The sequence below is a fragment of the Gymnodraco acuticeps genome, unplaced genomic scaffold (assembly GCF_902827175.1).
Source record: "Gymnodraco acuticeps unplaced genomic scaffold, fGymAcu1.1, whole genome shotgun sequence".
NCBI classification, from domain to species: Eukaryota; Metazoa; Chordata; class Actinopteri; order Perciformes; family Bathydraconidae; genus Gymnodraco; species Gymnodraco acuticeps.
In genome coordinates, this window is record NW_022991562.1 from 183,007 (window position 1) to 201,767 (window position 18,761).

The 18,761-nt window shown below is 43.4% G+C and overlaps 1 protein-coding gene across 7 annotated transcripts in view; it reads left to right on the forward strand.

Moving 5' to 3' along the window:
- LOC117533545 (NLR family CARD domain-containing protein 3-like) overlaps window positions 1-18,761 on the forward strand; it is a 53,704-nt gene that overhangs the window by 31,464 nt on the left and 3,479 nt on the right. The window contains exons 5-8 of one of the 7 annotated variants that reach the window (XM_034197346.1): window positions 15,525-15,629; window positions 16,262-16,497; window positions 16,689-18,489; window positions 18,632-18,650. The exons of 1 other annotated variant lie outside the window; for it this stretch is intronic. In XM_034197346.1, the coding sequence (XP_034053237.1) occupies window positions 15,525-15,629; window positions 16,262-16,497; window positions 16,689-18,489; window positions 18,632-18,635 (2,146 nt within the window). In that variant the 3' untranslated portion in view covers window positions 18,636-18,650. Of the gene's footprint in view, window positions 1-4,525; window positions 4,710-15,524; window positions 15,630-16,261; window positions 16,498-16,688; window positions 18,490-18,631; window positions 18,651-18,761 lie in introns of those variants that run through there. 5 more of the 7 variants (XR_004567068.1, XR_004567064.1, XR_004567065.1 and 2 more) reach the window with 5 other exon arrangements.

The window sequence follows — 18,761 nt, forward strand, 5'->3', positions numbered from 1 at the left end:
ACGTCGAAGCCTTTGCCAAAGCCATGGAGACGGAGACAAAGTCGGACCAGGACGGAGACTCCGAGGACAAGAAGGACGACGACGAGGACATGAGTCTGGACTGAGAGCTTAATATTTAACGTATTTATTTAGCTGCTACAGCTGTTTTGTAACTATTACACATTAAGGATGAAGATCTAAGATTAATATAGAAACTGTCGCTAAGACCCTCCCTCCCCCCTGATTAATATAAACTGAGCAGTTATTAAACCTGCATGACAACTGTACATCCTGAGAAATAAACTCTGCTATGTGTTTATTGGTTTTGTGAAGGATTACTTTATTGTAGACTCAACAGCTTCATGAACTCTATTCACTATTAGATGTTTACCTTAAAACAAAACACAAAACTCAGGAAGACTGTGGTGTTTCTGAAGATTCAATTGAAAAAACATTCATTTTTCAATATGATGATGATGAATATCCACCCGTTTGACGCCATACAAGTACAACATGTACAAGTACACAGATCTGTTTTGTGTGTTTATTGTAATACATATTATTTTAGCATTGCAAACAAACACAACATCAACATTTAATCAGCAAGACTCTGACATGTCAACGTTAAATATAACATCTTAGAATATTAAAGTACGTGTCATTTAAATAGAGCTAATTACTCTATTTTTCGAAATACTTGCTTTGTGTTTCCTTCCTGTTTTTTTCGATGTACTGTGCCATGACTTTTTTTTTTAAATACTGTACTATGAGTTTACACACTATAAGTATTTTTTTTACATACTATACTATGAGGTTTTTTTCAAATACTGTACTACGACTTTTATTCAAATTGTATCAACACACAACACTATTTATTCGAGATACTATACTAAGTTGTTTTTGTCTGATATTTTCGACGTACTGTACTATGACTTTTTAGTTAACAACCTATACAGTGATGTTTTTAAACAGACTTTAATATGGACTTGAAACGCTATACCATGATTTTTTAAAACGTTTTTTTCAGACTTTTTTTCCTAAATGTCAAGGAATCTAAATAAATGTTCCTCTACAGCAAACATACATCTATGTTTTATTGACAGATCCATGTATTTTGTAATTTAACACAGTATTTTGTGCGATATACGATAATAATGTAATGGTCAGATCAAGTCTGAAATGTTACATCACAGCAGCTCCATTTGCAACATCAACAAGGACAGATATGAAGACATGATATTATTTAGATATCTTGACATTTCGGACAAAAAAGTTGAAAAAAGTCATTCTATAGTCCATCCATCTTCTCTCATATCTGCCCTTGTTGATGTTTCATAAACTACTGAGTATAGTACATCTAATATTTAAAAAACTACATAGTAGCCTATAGTATGTCTAATATTTAAAAAAACCACATACTAAAGTATATATGTATAGAAGTATAGTATGTAAAAAACGATAAAGTATAGTATTTCTAATATTTAAAAAACGACTATAATAGTACATCGAATATTAAAAAAAATGACAGTCTGTTGAATATTTTTTAAAAACGACATAGTATAGTATTTCGCATAATTAAAAAAAACTACAGAGTACAGTACATCTAATATTTAAAAAACTACATAGTACAGTATGTCGAATATTTCATAAAAACGACATATTATAGTATTTTGCATATTTAAAAAAAATACAGAGTATAGTATGTCTAATATTTAAAAGACGACACATTTTACTATGTCGAATATTTCCAAAAAACGACAGAGTATAGTATGATGAATATTTCTATATCCCTTACTTTTAGAGTTTGCTACACCAATATCGTAATGCAACCTAGAATTAGAGTAAACCTTTGTTGTGTATTTTGGGTTTGGGATACCTTTACATCCAGCTCAGGCTTCAATGGTTCTCTTTTTATCTGCTGTTTAATTTTTTGCTAATTATCAGCGCTCAATGGTGGGTTGAAATGATTAGATATCAATTTTAAAATGGTCTATTAACTGCTTGATCTAATTATAAGATAAACACAGTTGTGTTTGTCTTAAGTTAATTGTGAAGAGTAAATGTTAATGTGGTTGTAACCTCAACATGCAGAGGCACACATTCTGTATTCTGGGAAAATACAGTAATATATGCAATACATGCAGCAGGGTTATTAGTCCAGAAACAAATATATATATAATAGGGAACAATCTTATGCACCGTTAACACTTAAATACACACTTTAACTTAAGTGAGGTTTTGATTGCAGGATGTTTACTGGGTTGTTTTCACACTGTGGTTTTAATATGTTTATTTCAATAACTTTGTTGAGCTTGTGTTTAGCTTTATTTCTATCTCACTGAACAAAGTCCCTGTATGTGAACTGGTGCAGCTGATCAGACCGGTTATGAATCAAGAGGAGGAGCTACACACAGGTGAGGGTGTTCAAGTCCAAGTAGGAAGTAAGACTGCCAGACTCCATTTTACAGCTCGAAGAGCAGGAGGACAACAGGGTGAGTGTTAACACCAGGATCTGCTTTCTAACACATTATTTACTCTGTTTTACTGGATGTCAGAACATCAGCGTCCTAGAGTCCAAAGAGACTTCTACAAGTGGTGTGAACTGGTTTTATTTCCTGTTTTCTGATTCATCAAAGCAACATAACATGCGACAGCCCAGCGCAGTCAAAATGGGGAGCGGCCTGTCGGAAGTCTGACTGATTTGAAGTTTTTTAACCAAGTGTTAAACTTTCCTGTCGGCTCCCAGACCGTAGTGAAGGAAGCAGGGGTGACTCTCTGCAGTCTTCCAGGCAGGGCCGCCCCTGGCCAACTTGGGGCCCCAAGCAACATTGTGAGATGAGGCCCCCCTCCCAACCGACAGGAGTGAAAAAAATAAATTGGAAACAAAGTAGTGTGGTGACACGTTATTGAACATAATTCACCTTCAGGCTTGTGTTGCAACACGGACCCGTTAAAGTGGGACACCGGAAGTTAGATTCATTCAGGCTAGAATGACATGCAGTAGCAACAAGTGTATTCCAGTCTTGTGATTCAATGTATAATAAAGTGTGGAGTTCCATACTGAACACACCGCCTCCAACTCCCATTCATCGGCTCTACAGTAGGCTACTTTGCAATATAATTCCTGTTTATTATTATTATCAACAGTTACTTGTTCATACAGTGAGGTAAATGGTAAATGTGCATGTATGTCGTTCAGTATGCGTTTACAGGTCAATACGTCTGCATTTCCTGCCAAATACTAGCCTCACAAAGATTAAAATATAATGAATGCAAATAAACTACTTCTACTAATAATAATAATCATAATCAATTCAATAATATAAATACTACATTATTATAATATAGTTGTAATATAGTCAAGACAAAACATGCTTATCACATGATATTTCTTAAATCTGTATTCTAGTTCCCTCTGTCAGCAATGTATCAACAACTACACACACATTTCTATCAGTAGTTCTCTGTGTTGTGGTTGACATGATGATGACTGTTAGGAGTTAAGGGGAGAGGCTGAGCATCACCATGAAATGTGCAAATTGACATTAAAATTTATAAAAGGGGAAAAAATGCTCCATGTTTTTTAGGCTGTAAACTTTAACTGTTATGTAAGCCAATAGACAGACAGTGTATCACTCTTCCTCCTGTACATTAGCAGATAAAAGGCATCAAATACTTGAATGAATGGTAAATAAAGAATGCTGGAAATAACTGCATCTCCATTAGCCTATATGCTATGCAGAGACTGCCTTCTTCATGTCCTGAATTGCAGCTGATGTTTTGGCAATTTGACTTGTACAACATTCGCAAGTTGTGTATTTGACTCATACAATAACCCACCTTCGAGTGATGCTCTAGTTTCTTCATGTTTTGTTTACTTCCCTCTCGGACTGAAACTGTCTTTTCACCGACATCTCTTCACCTGCACTAGTGGCCGTATCAAAGCCGTGATTGGTCAGATGTCGATTCATTGCAACGGTGTCGGGTTACAGACACCTCTCACTCTCACTCTCGCGGTATGCGGAGAACTGAGCGGAGAACTGCGCACAGCAGCTGACGCCCTCTGCGCAAGGCCGGGCCCCATGCAGCCTGCGTGATTGGCCTGTAGGGAGGGGCGGCCCTGCTTCCAGGGCCGAAGCAACACACTTCGGGTTCAATAACCCACTTTTCAAAAAAGGCAGACAGGCGAGCTCTTCTTTGGGAGGCCGTTGCATTTATTAAGGTTTTTGTTACAGGTCTAACTTTGCAGACACACGACAGACCTTTGCTGCTGTTTCGTTCACTTCAAAGACACATAACACCACTCGCTCACTCTCCCTCGCTCTACCGTGCGCACACACATGCACGCGCCAACCCCTTCTCTCTCTCTCTCTCTCTCTCTCTCTCTCTCTCTCTCTCTCTCTCTCTCTCTCTCTCTCTCTCTCTCTCTCTCTCTCTCTCTCTCTCTCTCTCTTAAAGAGACAGCTGCCTGACTCTGCATGACCCTAATATCATAACACAAGTTTATTATTATGATGGTTATGATTGAAATAAGTGTGTTATTATAATGTGTGTGTGTGTGTGTGTGTCTCCAGTGTTACTGGTTTATCTCTCAGACTGGAGAAGATGAGTGGTTTAAAAGATGAGGAAGAGGACACATCTTCAGTCTCCAGCTGTCTGTCTCTGAAGAGTGACTGGTCTAAAGACAGACCTCCAGACTTCAGTAATGAACCTGGACCTTCAGACACAAAGTAAGAGTTTCTACTGTAACCTGACCTGAACAGGATCCAGTTTTAAGAAGAAAAAATAAAAATGAACATCAAAAGGAGGTGTTTAGAGCTCAGATATCACTTGTGTTATCGGTTTCCATCTTCTCTCAAATGTTTCTAGTTTCAGTCGTAGTCTTGCTGTAGTTTCTTCCATAATAAAGACCTTATTTACTCTGTCTCTCCATTGCGTGATGTTGTGGTTTCAACCTCAAAATTGTGATGATTTTCAACAACCTTCCCACAATTCCTCCAACATAGATCAGACGTTTTATTATATTTTGAGGTGATAGATGGGGTGTTAAAATAACGCATCTTCACCTTCCAATCAAACCACGTTGGACTGTTAGTTCATTTATGTCCAGACCTGAAAGTCTCCACCCAATCATCATCCGTTATTACATTTGCTTCCAGTTCCCATTTTTCTTTAACATCCATATTATTGTCATTGGATTAATCCTGTAGTGCTTTATAGGTGTCTTTGAAATTAGCCCTTTTTTGTACTCTTCCTCTGTAAATGTCATTAGCAATTCTTCGACTTTGGTTGGTTCCTTGCATATTTGTACCCACTCAATATGTTTCTGGAGGTAGTGTCTCAGTTGCAAATATTTATAAAAGTCATTATTTGGTAAAGTAAATTCCTGTTTGAGTTGTTCAAATGATTTAAAAATGTGCCCCTTAAAACTTGTGCTTTAAATATGAACCCCTTGTTTGTCCATTTCTCGAATCCTGCGTCTATATTACCTGGTATACAATCTGGGTTTGTGGCTATTTTTGTAGCTTTGCTTACAGAGCTTGATATCAGGCCCGGTTCCAGAAGAAAATGTCTCAGGGTGCATCTGAGATTAGAGAGGGTGCAGGGGTGCTATTTGTATAAGTGGGGAGTGGATCTAACACCCTCTAGGTGGGTCCTCACCTCCTCTAGGGGGGTCCGGGGACATGCTCCTCCCGGGAAGATTTATTTTTTTAAATATTGAAGTTAAAAGCATCAATCTGGTGCACTTTGAGAGCAACATTAAGAGATCTATGGATCTATGTGCTCTTTGCTTGATTCATGCCTTCCCAGTCCCTTATCACGTAGCCTATACAGTAAGAGCATGGCGCCAGTTGTTGTAGCCAGTTGTGGTGAAGGCATCTGACTTACTTGAACCGAAATGTCTACAACTAAATTCTTCTTCTTATTACTACTACTACTACTACTACTACTACTACTACTACTACTACTACTACTACTACTATTAGTATTATTATTATTATAATATATGTAATATTTTTCATTTAGGTGTGTAGGTATTTCACTTTTCATTTATTTATTTATTTTTCACTTTTTTTTTTTCAAATGAGGGACTCAATGAGAGACTCAACTGAGGGTGCAATGCACCCTTATGCACCCCCGTAGAACCGGGCCTGCTTGTAATATTACATTTATTTTGTATTGTCGACCATATTTTCATTGTTTCTGTAATGCACTCATTTAGAATCTTAAGGTAAAGAGGCCTTCTTCAGATTTTAACATTAGTGTGTATTGTACAGCTCGTTGAATCTAGAGTGCTTTGATCTCAAAACAGAGTGGAGGACAGCTTGAAATTCACCTAAAAAAAGGAAATGTTAAACCTGCCATAACCCAGCTAGAAATGTTTGGTTCTAAAAACATTCTGAGAATGTTACATTCATTGTTCTAGGAATGTTTTCAGCGGGAAGTTTTCTTTTGGTTCCCAGAACGTTCTTCTGAAAGGTAGGATAACTTTCTCTAAACACATTCTTAAAATGTTTGGTGATAACATTGTTAGAACATTATGCCCTACTGTTCTTAAAATGTTTTCAGCTGCAAGTTAGATTTGTTTATGTTGCCAGAATGTTATTATTTTAGAGAAGGATAACATGCTTTATGTTTAAAACATTATGCAAATGTTCTGTGGTAACAATTTATTAAAATGTTTTTACATTATTAGAACATAAAGACATAATATTCCTGTAATTGTTCAACTCAAAATTCCTGGGTAAGTGGACTGACCACTGTGGTCATTAGGAGGATTTTGATAGTTTACTTAACTATTGGAATTTGAGTATTAACACAAGTAAAAGGATGACTCGGAATCAGCTGGTGAGCGTAACATTTGTTTATTAGAAAAGGGGAGCTGGGAGTGGAGGTTGGTTATGGCAGCAGTGGGAAACAGTTTTTCCAGGGTGGAGAGACCTGGCTGGTCTTGATTGTGTGGCAGGCCTTGGATTCCTCCTGGGAGAGACACATAAATGAGTGTGAGGCAAAAGCAGGCAAAGTTGTCAATAGTAGTGATGTTACGTATTGCGCCGAGGCTTCGGAGTGTGTGTCGAGTAATCCCCAAAGCATTTTGTGAAGCATGTAACGAGGCTTGTATCGTTTTGAGCCAGTGACGTCATCGATGACAAACGGAGCCTCGCTGCCTGTCGATACCACGTGACTGCTTCAGAAAGTGATTCCGATCGGTTGAACCGTTGAACCACAACGCTCATAATACCCATGGATGTATAATAAGAACCATGGAATGGAATGGAATTAAAATAGCTCAGACCCTCACTCATATAGAGGTCGAAACATGTCATAAGTATAAATAGATACAAGCATAAATAAATGTAGGAATAAAAACATGAATAAAAAATGAATAAATACAGGAAATGAGGTTAAATTGTTAACATAGGTTCAGGAGCATGGCCACGCCTAAAACTCCACCTCGAACCACGGCCACCCCTATTTATATCCGGCAAAACTTCCGGCCACCGCTTGTCTCCATCCTTTCAAGGACTGACAGCCAGACCGTGATTCACGCCGCGCGTCGTCACGGTTCAAACAAGCTAAACGCTACCACGAGAACATTCAACTTACCATGGATTCCGAACTGCTGATCAACTCACCGGAGTCAGACGAAGATCTCTTCGACATCGGCTACCCGCCATCCACGTTTCAGCAGTTGGATCTAAGCCAAGCATCCGAACGGAGCCACGTGCGCTCGGCAATCAGTGTCCCACACACCAGCCGCAACCGCTCCCACTCAAGCTCCCCAACAAGACACCTCCAACTCCAGACAGGTCCCAGGCTTCGTCTACTCCGCCAGCGAGGGCAAACAACCGGGGCCACAACAGGCACAGCCAGCTCCAATCTCCCCACCAACGGCAGCCTGCCTCATTAGCAGCCCCCGGCCACTCGCAGCGGCGCACCCGACATGCCTCTCGGACGGAGCCGCGCTCCGAAACAGAGCCCGAACTCAGGAGGTGGACAGTCATTCAACTCCAACGTTTCTTGAAAGAAAACGACATCCACTTTCACCGAAATGACAACAAGGCTAGACTGTTCAACCTCTACAAAGCCTACAGCAGCACAACGGCAAGAACAACGACACACACAGCACTTCCTGCTCCAGAGCCAACCACCGCGCACCACGGGTCGTGACGTCACAGGCCTCCGTCCTCGTCCTCGGACACAGCCCGACTCACCAGCACCCCCTGGCGGGGGCCAGGTCGTATTGCCCTCTGTGCCTGCTCACAGGCTTCACGAAAATCCCCTTGCACATACATCCCTTCATCCCTCCATCCCTTCTTCTTCTTCTTTCCTACCTTCAGCATTCCACAGCAACCCAGCTTCCGCTTACCTTCCTCCTCTAGCAGCTAACCCCGTAGCAACAGCGCCTCACCCAGTGAGCAGACGCTCCGGTCTCCCTCTCTCTGACCCTCGCAGTGAGCAAACGCTCCGGTCTCTCTCTCTCGACCCTCGCAGCGAGCAGACGCTCCGGTCTCTCTCTCTGACCCCCACAGCGAGCAGATGCCCCGGTCTCTCTCTCTCTCTGACCCCTCGCAGTGAGCAGACGCTCCGGTCTCTCTCTCTGACCCCCACAGCGAGCAGATGCCCCGGTCTCTCTCTCTCTGACCCTCGCAGTGAGCAGATGCTCCAGTCTCTCTCTCCTCCGACCCTCGCAGTGAGCAGATGCTCCGGTCTCTCTCTCTCTGAACTTTGCAGTGAGCAGACGCTCCGGTCTCTCTCTCTCCGACCCTCGCAGTGAGCAGACGCTCCGGTCTCTCTGTCTCTGACCCTCGCAGTGAGCAGACGCTCGGGTCTCTCTCTCTCTCTGACCCTCGCAGTGAGCAGACGCTCCGGTCTCTCTCTCTCCGACCCTCGCCGTGAGCAGACGCTCCGGTCTGCGGCGGCGCTCATGCCAGGAGCACCTGCCCTCACAACCCAACTACATCAGCAGACTGACTAGCACGGCACCTCAGCACACCCGTCAAGATAAGCAACTTAGCTACCGCCTTAGCGAATCATCCAGATAGTCTGTTTACTTTCTCACCAATGGCTTCACCCATGGTTCCCACCCAGGCATAGCAATGCTGCCTGACACATCTCACATCTGCCACAACCTTCAGTCCGCTTTAACAGAACCTCACACCTTCGACACCTTACTGGCCAAAGAAGTCAAAGAAGGGTTCATGATAGGCCCATTCGATAGTCCCCCCTTTCCAGTGTTCCGCATCAGTCCAGTAGGCATAGCTACTAGGAAATACTCCGGGAAAAAGAGGCTCATAATAGACCTGTCTTCTCCACACGGCTCAGCCATCCCGAGCATTAACAGCGTCATTCCAAGCCCAGACTTTTCAATGCAATACGCAAACATCGACCACGCCATCACCCTCATCCGCTTAGCAGGCCGGGGAGCATGGCTCTCTAAGGCAGACATCACCAGTGCATTCAAGATCTTGCCTATACACCCAGATTTGTGGTGTTTACTTCTGAGTGTACTGAGCCTATTACTTCTCAGTACGCCTTACATTCGGCTGCAGAAGCAGTCCCAAAATCTTCGATTCCCTTTCAGAAGCTCTGTGCTGGATCTTGACAAATAACCACAGACTCCCCTACGTGCTCCATCTCCTTGACGACTTCTCATCGTCACTCCACCATCCTCACCCCCCCGCCACGGGCTGAGCACACTCATACAAACATTTTCAGACCTTGGCATTCCTCTGTCTGAGGAGAAAACCTCAGGGCCTACAACCTCCATTGAGTTTCTAGGCATCACCCTGGACTTAATGTCTTTCCGGGCTTCTCTATCCTCAGAGAAAGTACAGCGCATCACTCTCCTCTTGTCAAACTACTTACAGGCAGACAGATGCACGAAATGGCAGCTGTTAGCCCTCCACGGCAAACGACTCTCATATTCACACTCCGGAATAAAACGGATCAGCTGGGAATTTCTTTCCCCATCCACATCTTCCGCCTGAACTCGTATCCTAGCCATACGAGCCACTAACCAAATACCTCAGCGCAAGGTACGATGCATACGCAACGCCTCAACACCCACTCTTTCTCACCGAAACAGGGCCACACGTTTCTGGTTCCAGAAACACTTCCACAACGCGTCGCTTATTTTGGGGATATGCTCAGAATATTATTCGAGCCATTCCTTCCGCATTGGAGCAGCGTCCACAGCAGCTAGACCGGGCACTTCTTATCCAACCATCTAGGCCCTCGGCCGCTCGTCATCCCAAGTGTATCACGCTTACATCCGCAACAATCTCAATGATCTCAGACACGCACACGCTTAAGTCAGCTGCTTTAATCCGACTCTTTTGGGGGCCCGTAATCAGCCCACGCAGATCATGCCGGAGACGGAACCCCCACTCTGAGTCTCCCACTGCACGGACCACAGCTCATCCTCCCAGATCATGTCTTCACCCCCCTCATATCATTCACGTGTTACTTCAATAAACTTACAAACATCACACCGTTGTGGCGTGGTTCCTGCTAGTGAAATGAGGTTAAATTGTTAACATAGGTTCAGGAGCATGGCCACGCCTAAAACTCCACCTCGAACCACGGCCACCCCTATTTATATCCGGCAAAACTTCCGGCCACCGCTTGTCTCCATCCTTTCAACCCATCCTCCCTCTCCCTTCTACCCATACAGTTCCCCTTCCGACTCACACCGAGCGATACATCCATCCATCCCTTCTTCCCTCCCTCAACATCCCTACAGCCCCCCATCCCTCGTCCCTTCATCCCTTCATCCCTACATCCCTTCATCCCAACATCCCTCATCCCAACATCCCTTCATCCCAACATCCCTCATCCCAACATCCCTCATCCCTACATCCCTTCATCCCAACATCCCTCATCCCTCATCCCTACATCCCCATCCCAACATCCCTCATCCCTCATCCACATCCCTCATCCCAACATCCCTCATCCCTACATCCCTTCATCCCACATCCCTCATCCCTACATCCCTCATCCCTCCCACATCCCTCATCCCTCATCCCAACATCCCTTATCCCAACATCCCTCATCCCTACATCCCTCATCCCTCATCCCCACATCCCTCATCCCCACATCCCTCATCCCACATCCCTACATCCCTCATCCCCACATCCCTCATCCCTCATCCCAACATCCCTCATCCCTCATCCCCACATCCCTCATCCCTCATCCCTTCATCCCTCATCCCTACATCCCTCATCCCTACATCCCACACCCCTCATCCCTACATCCCTCATCCCTCATCCCCCTCCCTCATCCCCACATCCCCACATCCCACATCCCTCATCCCTCATCCCCACATCCCTCATCCCAACATCCCTTATCCCTACATCCCTCATCCCAACATCCTTCATCCCTCATCCCCACATCCCTCATCCCCACATCCCTCATCCCCACATCTCTCATCCCAACATCCCTCATCCCAACATCCCTCATCCCTACATCCCTCATCCCTACATCCCTTCATCCCAACATCCTCTGCCCGTCAACATTTATATTTAAACGGTGCATATTTATATACTGTGTATATACTAACATTTTAATCCCAGGTATTGTCTGGGGGCCCGTAATCAGCCCACGCAGATCATGCCGGAGACGGAACCCCCACTCTGAGTCTCCCACTGCTCATCCTCCCAGATCATCTCTTCACCCCCCTCATATCATTCACGTGTTACTTCAATAAACTTACAAACATCACACTGTTGTGGCGTGGTTCCTGCTAGTGAATAAATATTGTGGAGTGTTTTCAGGGAGCTGTAATGTGTGTGCTGTGGCTCAGCTGGAAAGCAGTTGACTCATGACCGCAGGGTCCCTGGTTCAACGACTGAACAATATGTATTTTTTGTTGTTTATAAAAGCTACAGCTAAATGAGATAATGTAGTTAATAAATGTATTCTTTGATATGGTTTAGCCTTTCTCAGGCTACAACATGGTTAAGTTTACGAAGGAATACAAATTCCTCTTTGCAATGTTTACCAGCCTCCTTATGCTTTTCAATCACAATCATTCAACTGGAATAAATACAATATTGTTGACATGAAGATATGATTTAATGTTCGTTGTTTAGAGTTATTCTAAGGGTTTACTCAATGGGAACTCGGTATGAGATGATGGAGCACACTGTTGAGATGTCCAATCTGCCTGTTTTACACACTTTGACCAACAGGGGGGTTGGTGTTCAAATGAAGCCCATGATGAAGCCTCATGAGATGAACCCTTTTGCGAACCAATTGGCTGGAAAGCTTCAAAGCTTCATAAGGCTTCATCTCGCCATCACTAGTCAATAGATCTGCTGGCAAAAAGCTAGAGCAGCACGCAACAAACCTTTCACGGCAACAATCCGGCAGTGAATGAGTGCAGGCTGCAGGCTTTCATCGTGTGGCTGATGAGCAGGTTGCAGGTGTGGTTGATTGGAGATTGCTCCCAGCCGTGTAGAGCAGACCAGCAGGCAGGTGGGGGGGAGAGAGAGACACACAATAGAAACAAACACATACAAACACTAACAGGGGTTTCAGGGACGGGCGGTGATAGTCGATCCGTGATCCGTCCTTCCATATGTCTGTCTTTGGTTTTCTAAGTGTTATTCGATCCATATTACCATGGAGATGTGTGCATAAACAACAAAAATACTTGGGGTATAATGTTGGAACAATGTTAACACCAAACATTTTAAGAATGTTTTTAGAGAACGTTATCCTACCTTTCAGAAGTACGTTCTAGGAACCAAAATAAAACTTCTCGATGAAACCATTCCTTGAACAATGAATGGTAACATTCTCAGAATGTTTTTAGAACCAACAATGTCTAGCTGGGAACTCAGACATGCCTACGCAAACGTGCACTATCATGAATTACGTGCTTGTTTTTTTTTTCAAAAGGAAAATGTGGTGACATCAGATTTGTTTTAAGCATCCTTTTCAAACGAATGCAACAACTTTGTTTTTTAAAGCGCACTACAAATAAATCTGACGTTGACCATGACTCTGTTAATATTTCGCATCACAGGAATCATTTATAAAAAAAGAATAACCTCCTGAAAACATTATCCAAATGTTGCTTTCAAAATGTTCTTCATTTGTTATCATGTAACATTGAGGGAATGTTTTATAAAGAACATCTTTGATTAGTTACCCAACAACGTCCAAAACACATCCCTAGAATGTTGCAGGCAAAACGTTCCACCTTTGTTAACATATCACATTAAAGGAACGTTTTATACAAACACTTTCTGTCATCTCAGGCCTTAATAAAATCCTCAGAACATCCTCTGAATGTTGCAGTTAAAACGTTATGTCTTTAAACCTTAAACCTTATAGGAAAAATAAACATCCTAAAAAGGTTCTTTGAACATCAGATTAAAACGTTTCTTTAAAACCTTATTAGAACCTGTAGGTAACGTTAGCCAAAGTTGTGAGAACGTTCCCCGCTAGCTGGGAAGTCCCAAGCCCTACACTCCTGCTGTGACATAATGTGTTGATGAAAATGTAGGAAAACATCTCTTAGGTTGAAAAATAAAAACATTTCAGTATAGAATTTGAAAAAATGTCTGTTGAGGGCGAGGATGTGACAAAACCGTTTCACATGAAACCCTCTCCTTTCACTGATCACTACACAGCTACAGTCACCATTCAGCTATTCAAATATTCAGCTTTCTCTGCATTTTCAGCAGGAAATGCCTTTTCTAGTCTAACCTGTTATTTAATGATCGCAGTAAAGAAACGTAGTAACAGTCCAGTAACAACGTTTAAACTCTTGATCCCTGGCGTCATCAGCGATAGTAAATAATCTACATATTACTAGACCGACTGGAGAACTGGGTGGGACTTTCGGAAACAGTTCTGAATTGGTTTGAATCCTACTTAAAGGACAGAAACAACTTTGTTTCTATAGGTAAATACACATCTGAGTTGACAAATATGACATGTGGGGTTCCTCAAGGCTCCATCCTGGGGCCTCTTCTCTTTAACATCTACATGCTACCACTGGCTCAGATAATGAAGAACAACAAAATAAGTTACCATAGCTATGCAGATGACACACAAATTTACGTAACAATTTCACCAGGAGACTATGCTCCAATTCAAACACTGAGTAAGTGCATTGAACAAATCAATGACTGGATGTGTCAGAACTTTCTCCAATTAAACAAAGATAAAACTGAGGTAATGGTTTTTGGAGCCAAGGCAGAACGTATAAAAGTTAGCGCTGAGCTTCAGTGATGCAATGTTCAAAACAACAGATAAAGCCAGAAATCTAGGTGTAGTCATGGACTCTGACCTGAGTTTCAACAGTCACATTAAAACTGTTACTAAATCAGCCTACTATCACCTAAAGAATATATCTAGGATTAAAAGACTAATGTCACAGCAGGATTTGGAAAAACTTGTCCATGCTTTTATCTTCAGTAGACTCGACTACTGCAATGGTGTCTTCACAGGTCTCACTAAAAAATCTATTAGGAAGCTGCAGCTGAATTCAGAACGCTGCTGCTCGAGTCCTCACTAACACTAAGAAAGTGGATCACATCACTCCAGTTCTGAAGTCTTTACACTGGCTTCCTGTGTGTCAAAGAATAGATTTCAAAATACTGCTGCTGGTTTATAAAGCACTGAATGGTTTAGGCCCAAAATACATTTCTGACCTCCTGCTAAATTATGAACCATCCAGATCTCTCAGGTCTTCAGGGACTGGTCAGCTTTCTGTCCCCAGAGTCAGAACTAAACATGGTAAAGCAGCGTTCAGTTATTATGCTCCAAATATCTGGAACAAACTCCCAGAAACCTGCAGGTCCGCTACAACTCTGACTACTTTTAAATCCAGGCTGAAGACTTTTCTTTTTGTCGCTGCTTTTAATTGAACTATTCATATCTTAGTACTTTTTGTACATGTACTTTTTTCTTTTAATGTTTAATTGACAGCACTGTAACTTTTATCCATGTATTTTTTCTTTTAATGTTTATTTTATTAGCTTTTCTTTTTAATGACTGATTTTAAATGCCATTTTCTTAATCTCTTTCATTTTTTGTAAAGCACTTTGAATTGCCTTGTGTTGAAAAGTGCTATATAAATAAACTTGCCTTGCCTTGCCTTGCCTTGCCTTGCCTTGCCTTGCCTTGCCTTGCCTTGCCTTGCCTTGCCTTGCCTTGCCTTGCCTTGCCTTGCCTTGCCTTGCCTTGCCTTGCCTTGCCTTGCCTTGCCTTGCCTTGCCTTGCCTTGCCTTGCCTTGCCTTGCCTTGCCTTGCCTTGCCTTGCCTTGCCTTGCCTTGCCTTGCCTTGCCTTGCCTTGCCTTGCCTTGCCTTGCCTTGCCTTGCCTTGCCTTGCCTTGCCTTGCCTTGCCTTGCCTTGCCTTGCCTTGCCTTGCCTTGCCTTGCCTTGCCTTGCCTTGCCTTGCCTTGCCTTGCCTTGCCTTGCCTTGCCTTGCCTTGCCTTGCCTTGCCTTGCCTTACAGACAGACAGAAGTCAAAATGTGCTCTCTGAATGAACTAATGATGTTTAAAACATGTGTTGTTTCCACAGACAGAGAGCAGAGTCTCCAGTCCCCAGCTGTCTGTCTCTGAAGAGTGACTGGTCTAAAGAGGAAAATCCATACTTCAGTAATGAACCTGGACCCTCAGACACAAAGTAAGAGTTTCTGCTGTAACCTGACCTGAAGAGGATTCAGCTCTTATATAATCTAATATATTAAACTGTTCTTTAATAATATCATGTGTGCAGTATAGTACAGAACAAAGGCAGCAGAGTTCAACAAGCTAACATTATTTGAGGATATTTCAATATGCATTTATAGTATCATTGTATCAGTGGCATAAAACGGTTTTAAATGGCAAAGATATTGATAAATACTCACTAGAAACTAAATATATCGTCCAAAACATTATTTACTACTTGGGCTTGTTTGTGATATGTATTTTAAAGATGTTTATTAATAATAGTGATGACCTGGTGAGCTGGTTGTGTTTAGCATTAGCAGATATAACAGATCTTTGTGTGATTACATGTAGAGTCAATGCAAAGACCCAGATCCGTGCCTGGAAACACCAAGAAAGTGAAGAGGTGAAATTCATGTCAGCTGTGTTTTGTTTGTTAGCCTATTAATGAACTGACTCGTGCTCCGTGCTAAAGTGTTAGCCAAGTGCGTATTCGTGCAGCGTGACACATTTCATCTTGAGAGAGACGTTTGTGACGCTCTGCCCTTTGGTGAGAATCAGCTCCACTAATGTAAAGTGCTGTAAAGGATGTGTTCATCTCCACAGAGGGAAGAGGCAGAGTGGTGTTCCTGTGGAGGAGCAGCTGTCCAGCTGTGCTCTGTGTCAGGACGTCCTGAAGGATCCAGTCTCTACCAGCTGTGGACACTGGTTCTGCAGACAGTGCATCACCTCATACTGGGAGCAGAGACCTCCATCAGGAGACCCCTTCTGTCCCCAGTGTGGAGAAAGACCCAGAACCAGAGCTGGACTGCAGACAGCCAGTCAGACCAGAACTGTACGAGGTAAGAGGCCGAACTCACGCAGCGTTTTATTCCTCTTCCTGGTTCCTTTGTTTCTGAATAGGTATACTGTTGTAGAGCAGAGACAGTAAGCTGTTTATACAACATTTAAACTCAGTCTGTTTGTTATTTTATTGTTATAATTAGATTCTCAGAGCATTTTCCTCATTCTCTCACGTTTCCTTCTCTTCCAGCAGAACGTGGTCTGCAGGAGGTTCTAGATGAACATAGGCTCAGTCTGAGGAGGAGATGTGAACGTGTGACTGAAGGAACTGATCAAAGTGAAACCCTCCTCAACAGCATCTTCACTGAGCTCTACATCACACAAGGCCAGAGTGAAGAGGTTAATACCCAACATGAGGTGAGGCAGCTGGAGACAGCTTCCAAGAAGAAGCCCCTCCATGACACTCCAATCAAGTGCCAGGACATCTTCAAAGCCTTACCTGACCAACAGACTCTCATCAGAGCGGTCCTGACCAACGGAGTCGCTGGAGTTGGAAAAACCTTCTCAGTGCAGAAGTTCACTCTGGACTGGGCCGAGGGTTTGGGAAACCAAGATGTCAGTCTGGTGATCCCGCTCTCCTTCAGGGAGCTGAACCTGATCAAAGGTGAGCAGTACAGTCTTCTCAGGCTGCTTCATGTTTTCCATCCAACCTTACAGAAGGTCACAGCAGAGCAGCTGGCTGTCTGCAAAGTGCTGCTCATCTTTGACGGCCTGGATGAAAGCAGACTTTCTCTGGACTTCAGAAACAATGAGGTTGTGTCTGATGTCTCTCAGCAGTCCTCAGTCAACGTGCTGCTGACAAACCTCATCAGGGGGAAGCTGCTTCCCTCGGCTCTCGTCTGGATAACTTCCAGACCTGCAGCGGCCAATCAGATCCCTCCTGAGTGTGTGGACAGGGTGACAGAAGTACGAGGCTTCACTGACGCCCAGAAGGAGGAGTACTTCAGGAGGAGATCGAGTGATGAAGACCTGTCCAGCAGAATCATCTCTCACATCAAGAGCTCCAGGAGCCTCCACATCATGTGTCTGATCCCAGTCTTCTGCTGGATCACTGCTGCAGTTCTGGACCACATGTTGACTACAGACCAGAGAGGAGAGCTGCCCCAGACCCTCACTGACATGTACTCACACTTCCTGCTGGTCCAGACCAAGAGGAAGAAGCAGAAGTACGAAGAGGGACATGAGACGAGTCCACAGCAGCTGACGGAGGCTGACAGGGAGCTTCTTCTGAAGCTGGGGAGGCTGGCGTTTGAACATCTGGAGAAAGGAGACATCATGTTCTACCAAGAAGACCTGCAGCGCTGTGGCCTTGATGTCAACGAGGCCTTGGTGCACTCAGGAGTTTGTACACAGATCTTCAAAAGAGAGAGTGTGATCTTCCAGAAAACAGTCTACTGCTTTGTTCATCTGAGCGTTCAGGAGTTTCTGGCTGCAGTCTACATGTTGCACTGTTACACCAACAGAGACACAGCGGTACTGAAGGACTTCCTGAGGAGAGACTATAACATCAGTGATCAGGATTACCCATCCCTGGATGTCTTCCTGGAGGGAGCCGTGGAGATATCCCTCCAAAGTGAAAATGGCCACCTGGACCTGTTTGTCCGCTTTCTCCACGGCCTCTCTCTGGAGTCCAACCAGAGACTGTTAGGAGGCCTGCTGGGTCGCACAGACAACAGACCAGAAACCATCCAGAGAGCCATCAGCAACCTGAAGGAGATGAGAAGTTATGATTCCTCTCCTGACAGGAAGATCAACATCTTCCACTGTCTGACAGAGATGAAGGACCTCTCAGTACATCAGGAGATCACAGAGTTCCTGAAGTCAGAGAACAGATCAAAGAAGGAACTCTCTGTGATCCACTGCTCTGCTCTGGCCTACATGCTGCAGATGTCAGAGGAGGTTCTGGATGAGTTGGACCTGATGAAGTACAACACATCATGGGAGGGACGATGGAGACTGATTCCAGCTGTGAGGAACTGCAGGAAGTTCAAGTAAGTCCAGATGTGATTAACTTTATAAACTAATGTGGATCAGGAGTTTAATTATTCAAATAAACACTATAAAATTTCTGCTGTTTAAATACTGAGGGCAAAATAAAACCAACACTGTTCTTCTATTTATTTATAATGATAGTTAAACTGAAGCGTTCCTCTCTTCATATTGAGTGAAGGAGGCGACATGTCGAACACATGAAGGACTTGAGAGGTTTCTCAGCATGTGATCACACCACACAGCAGGACTTACAGTTATCACAGAAACATAT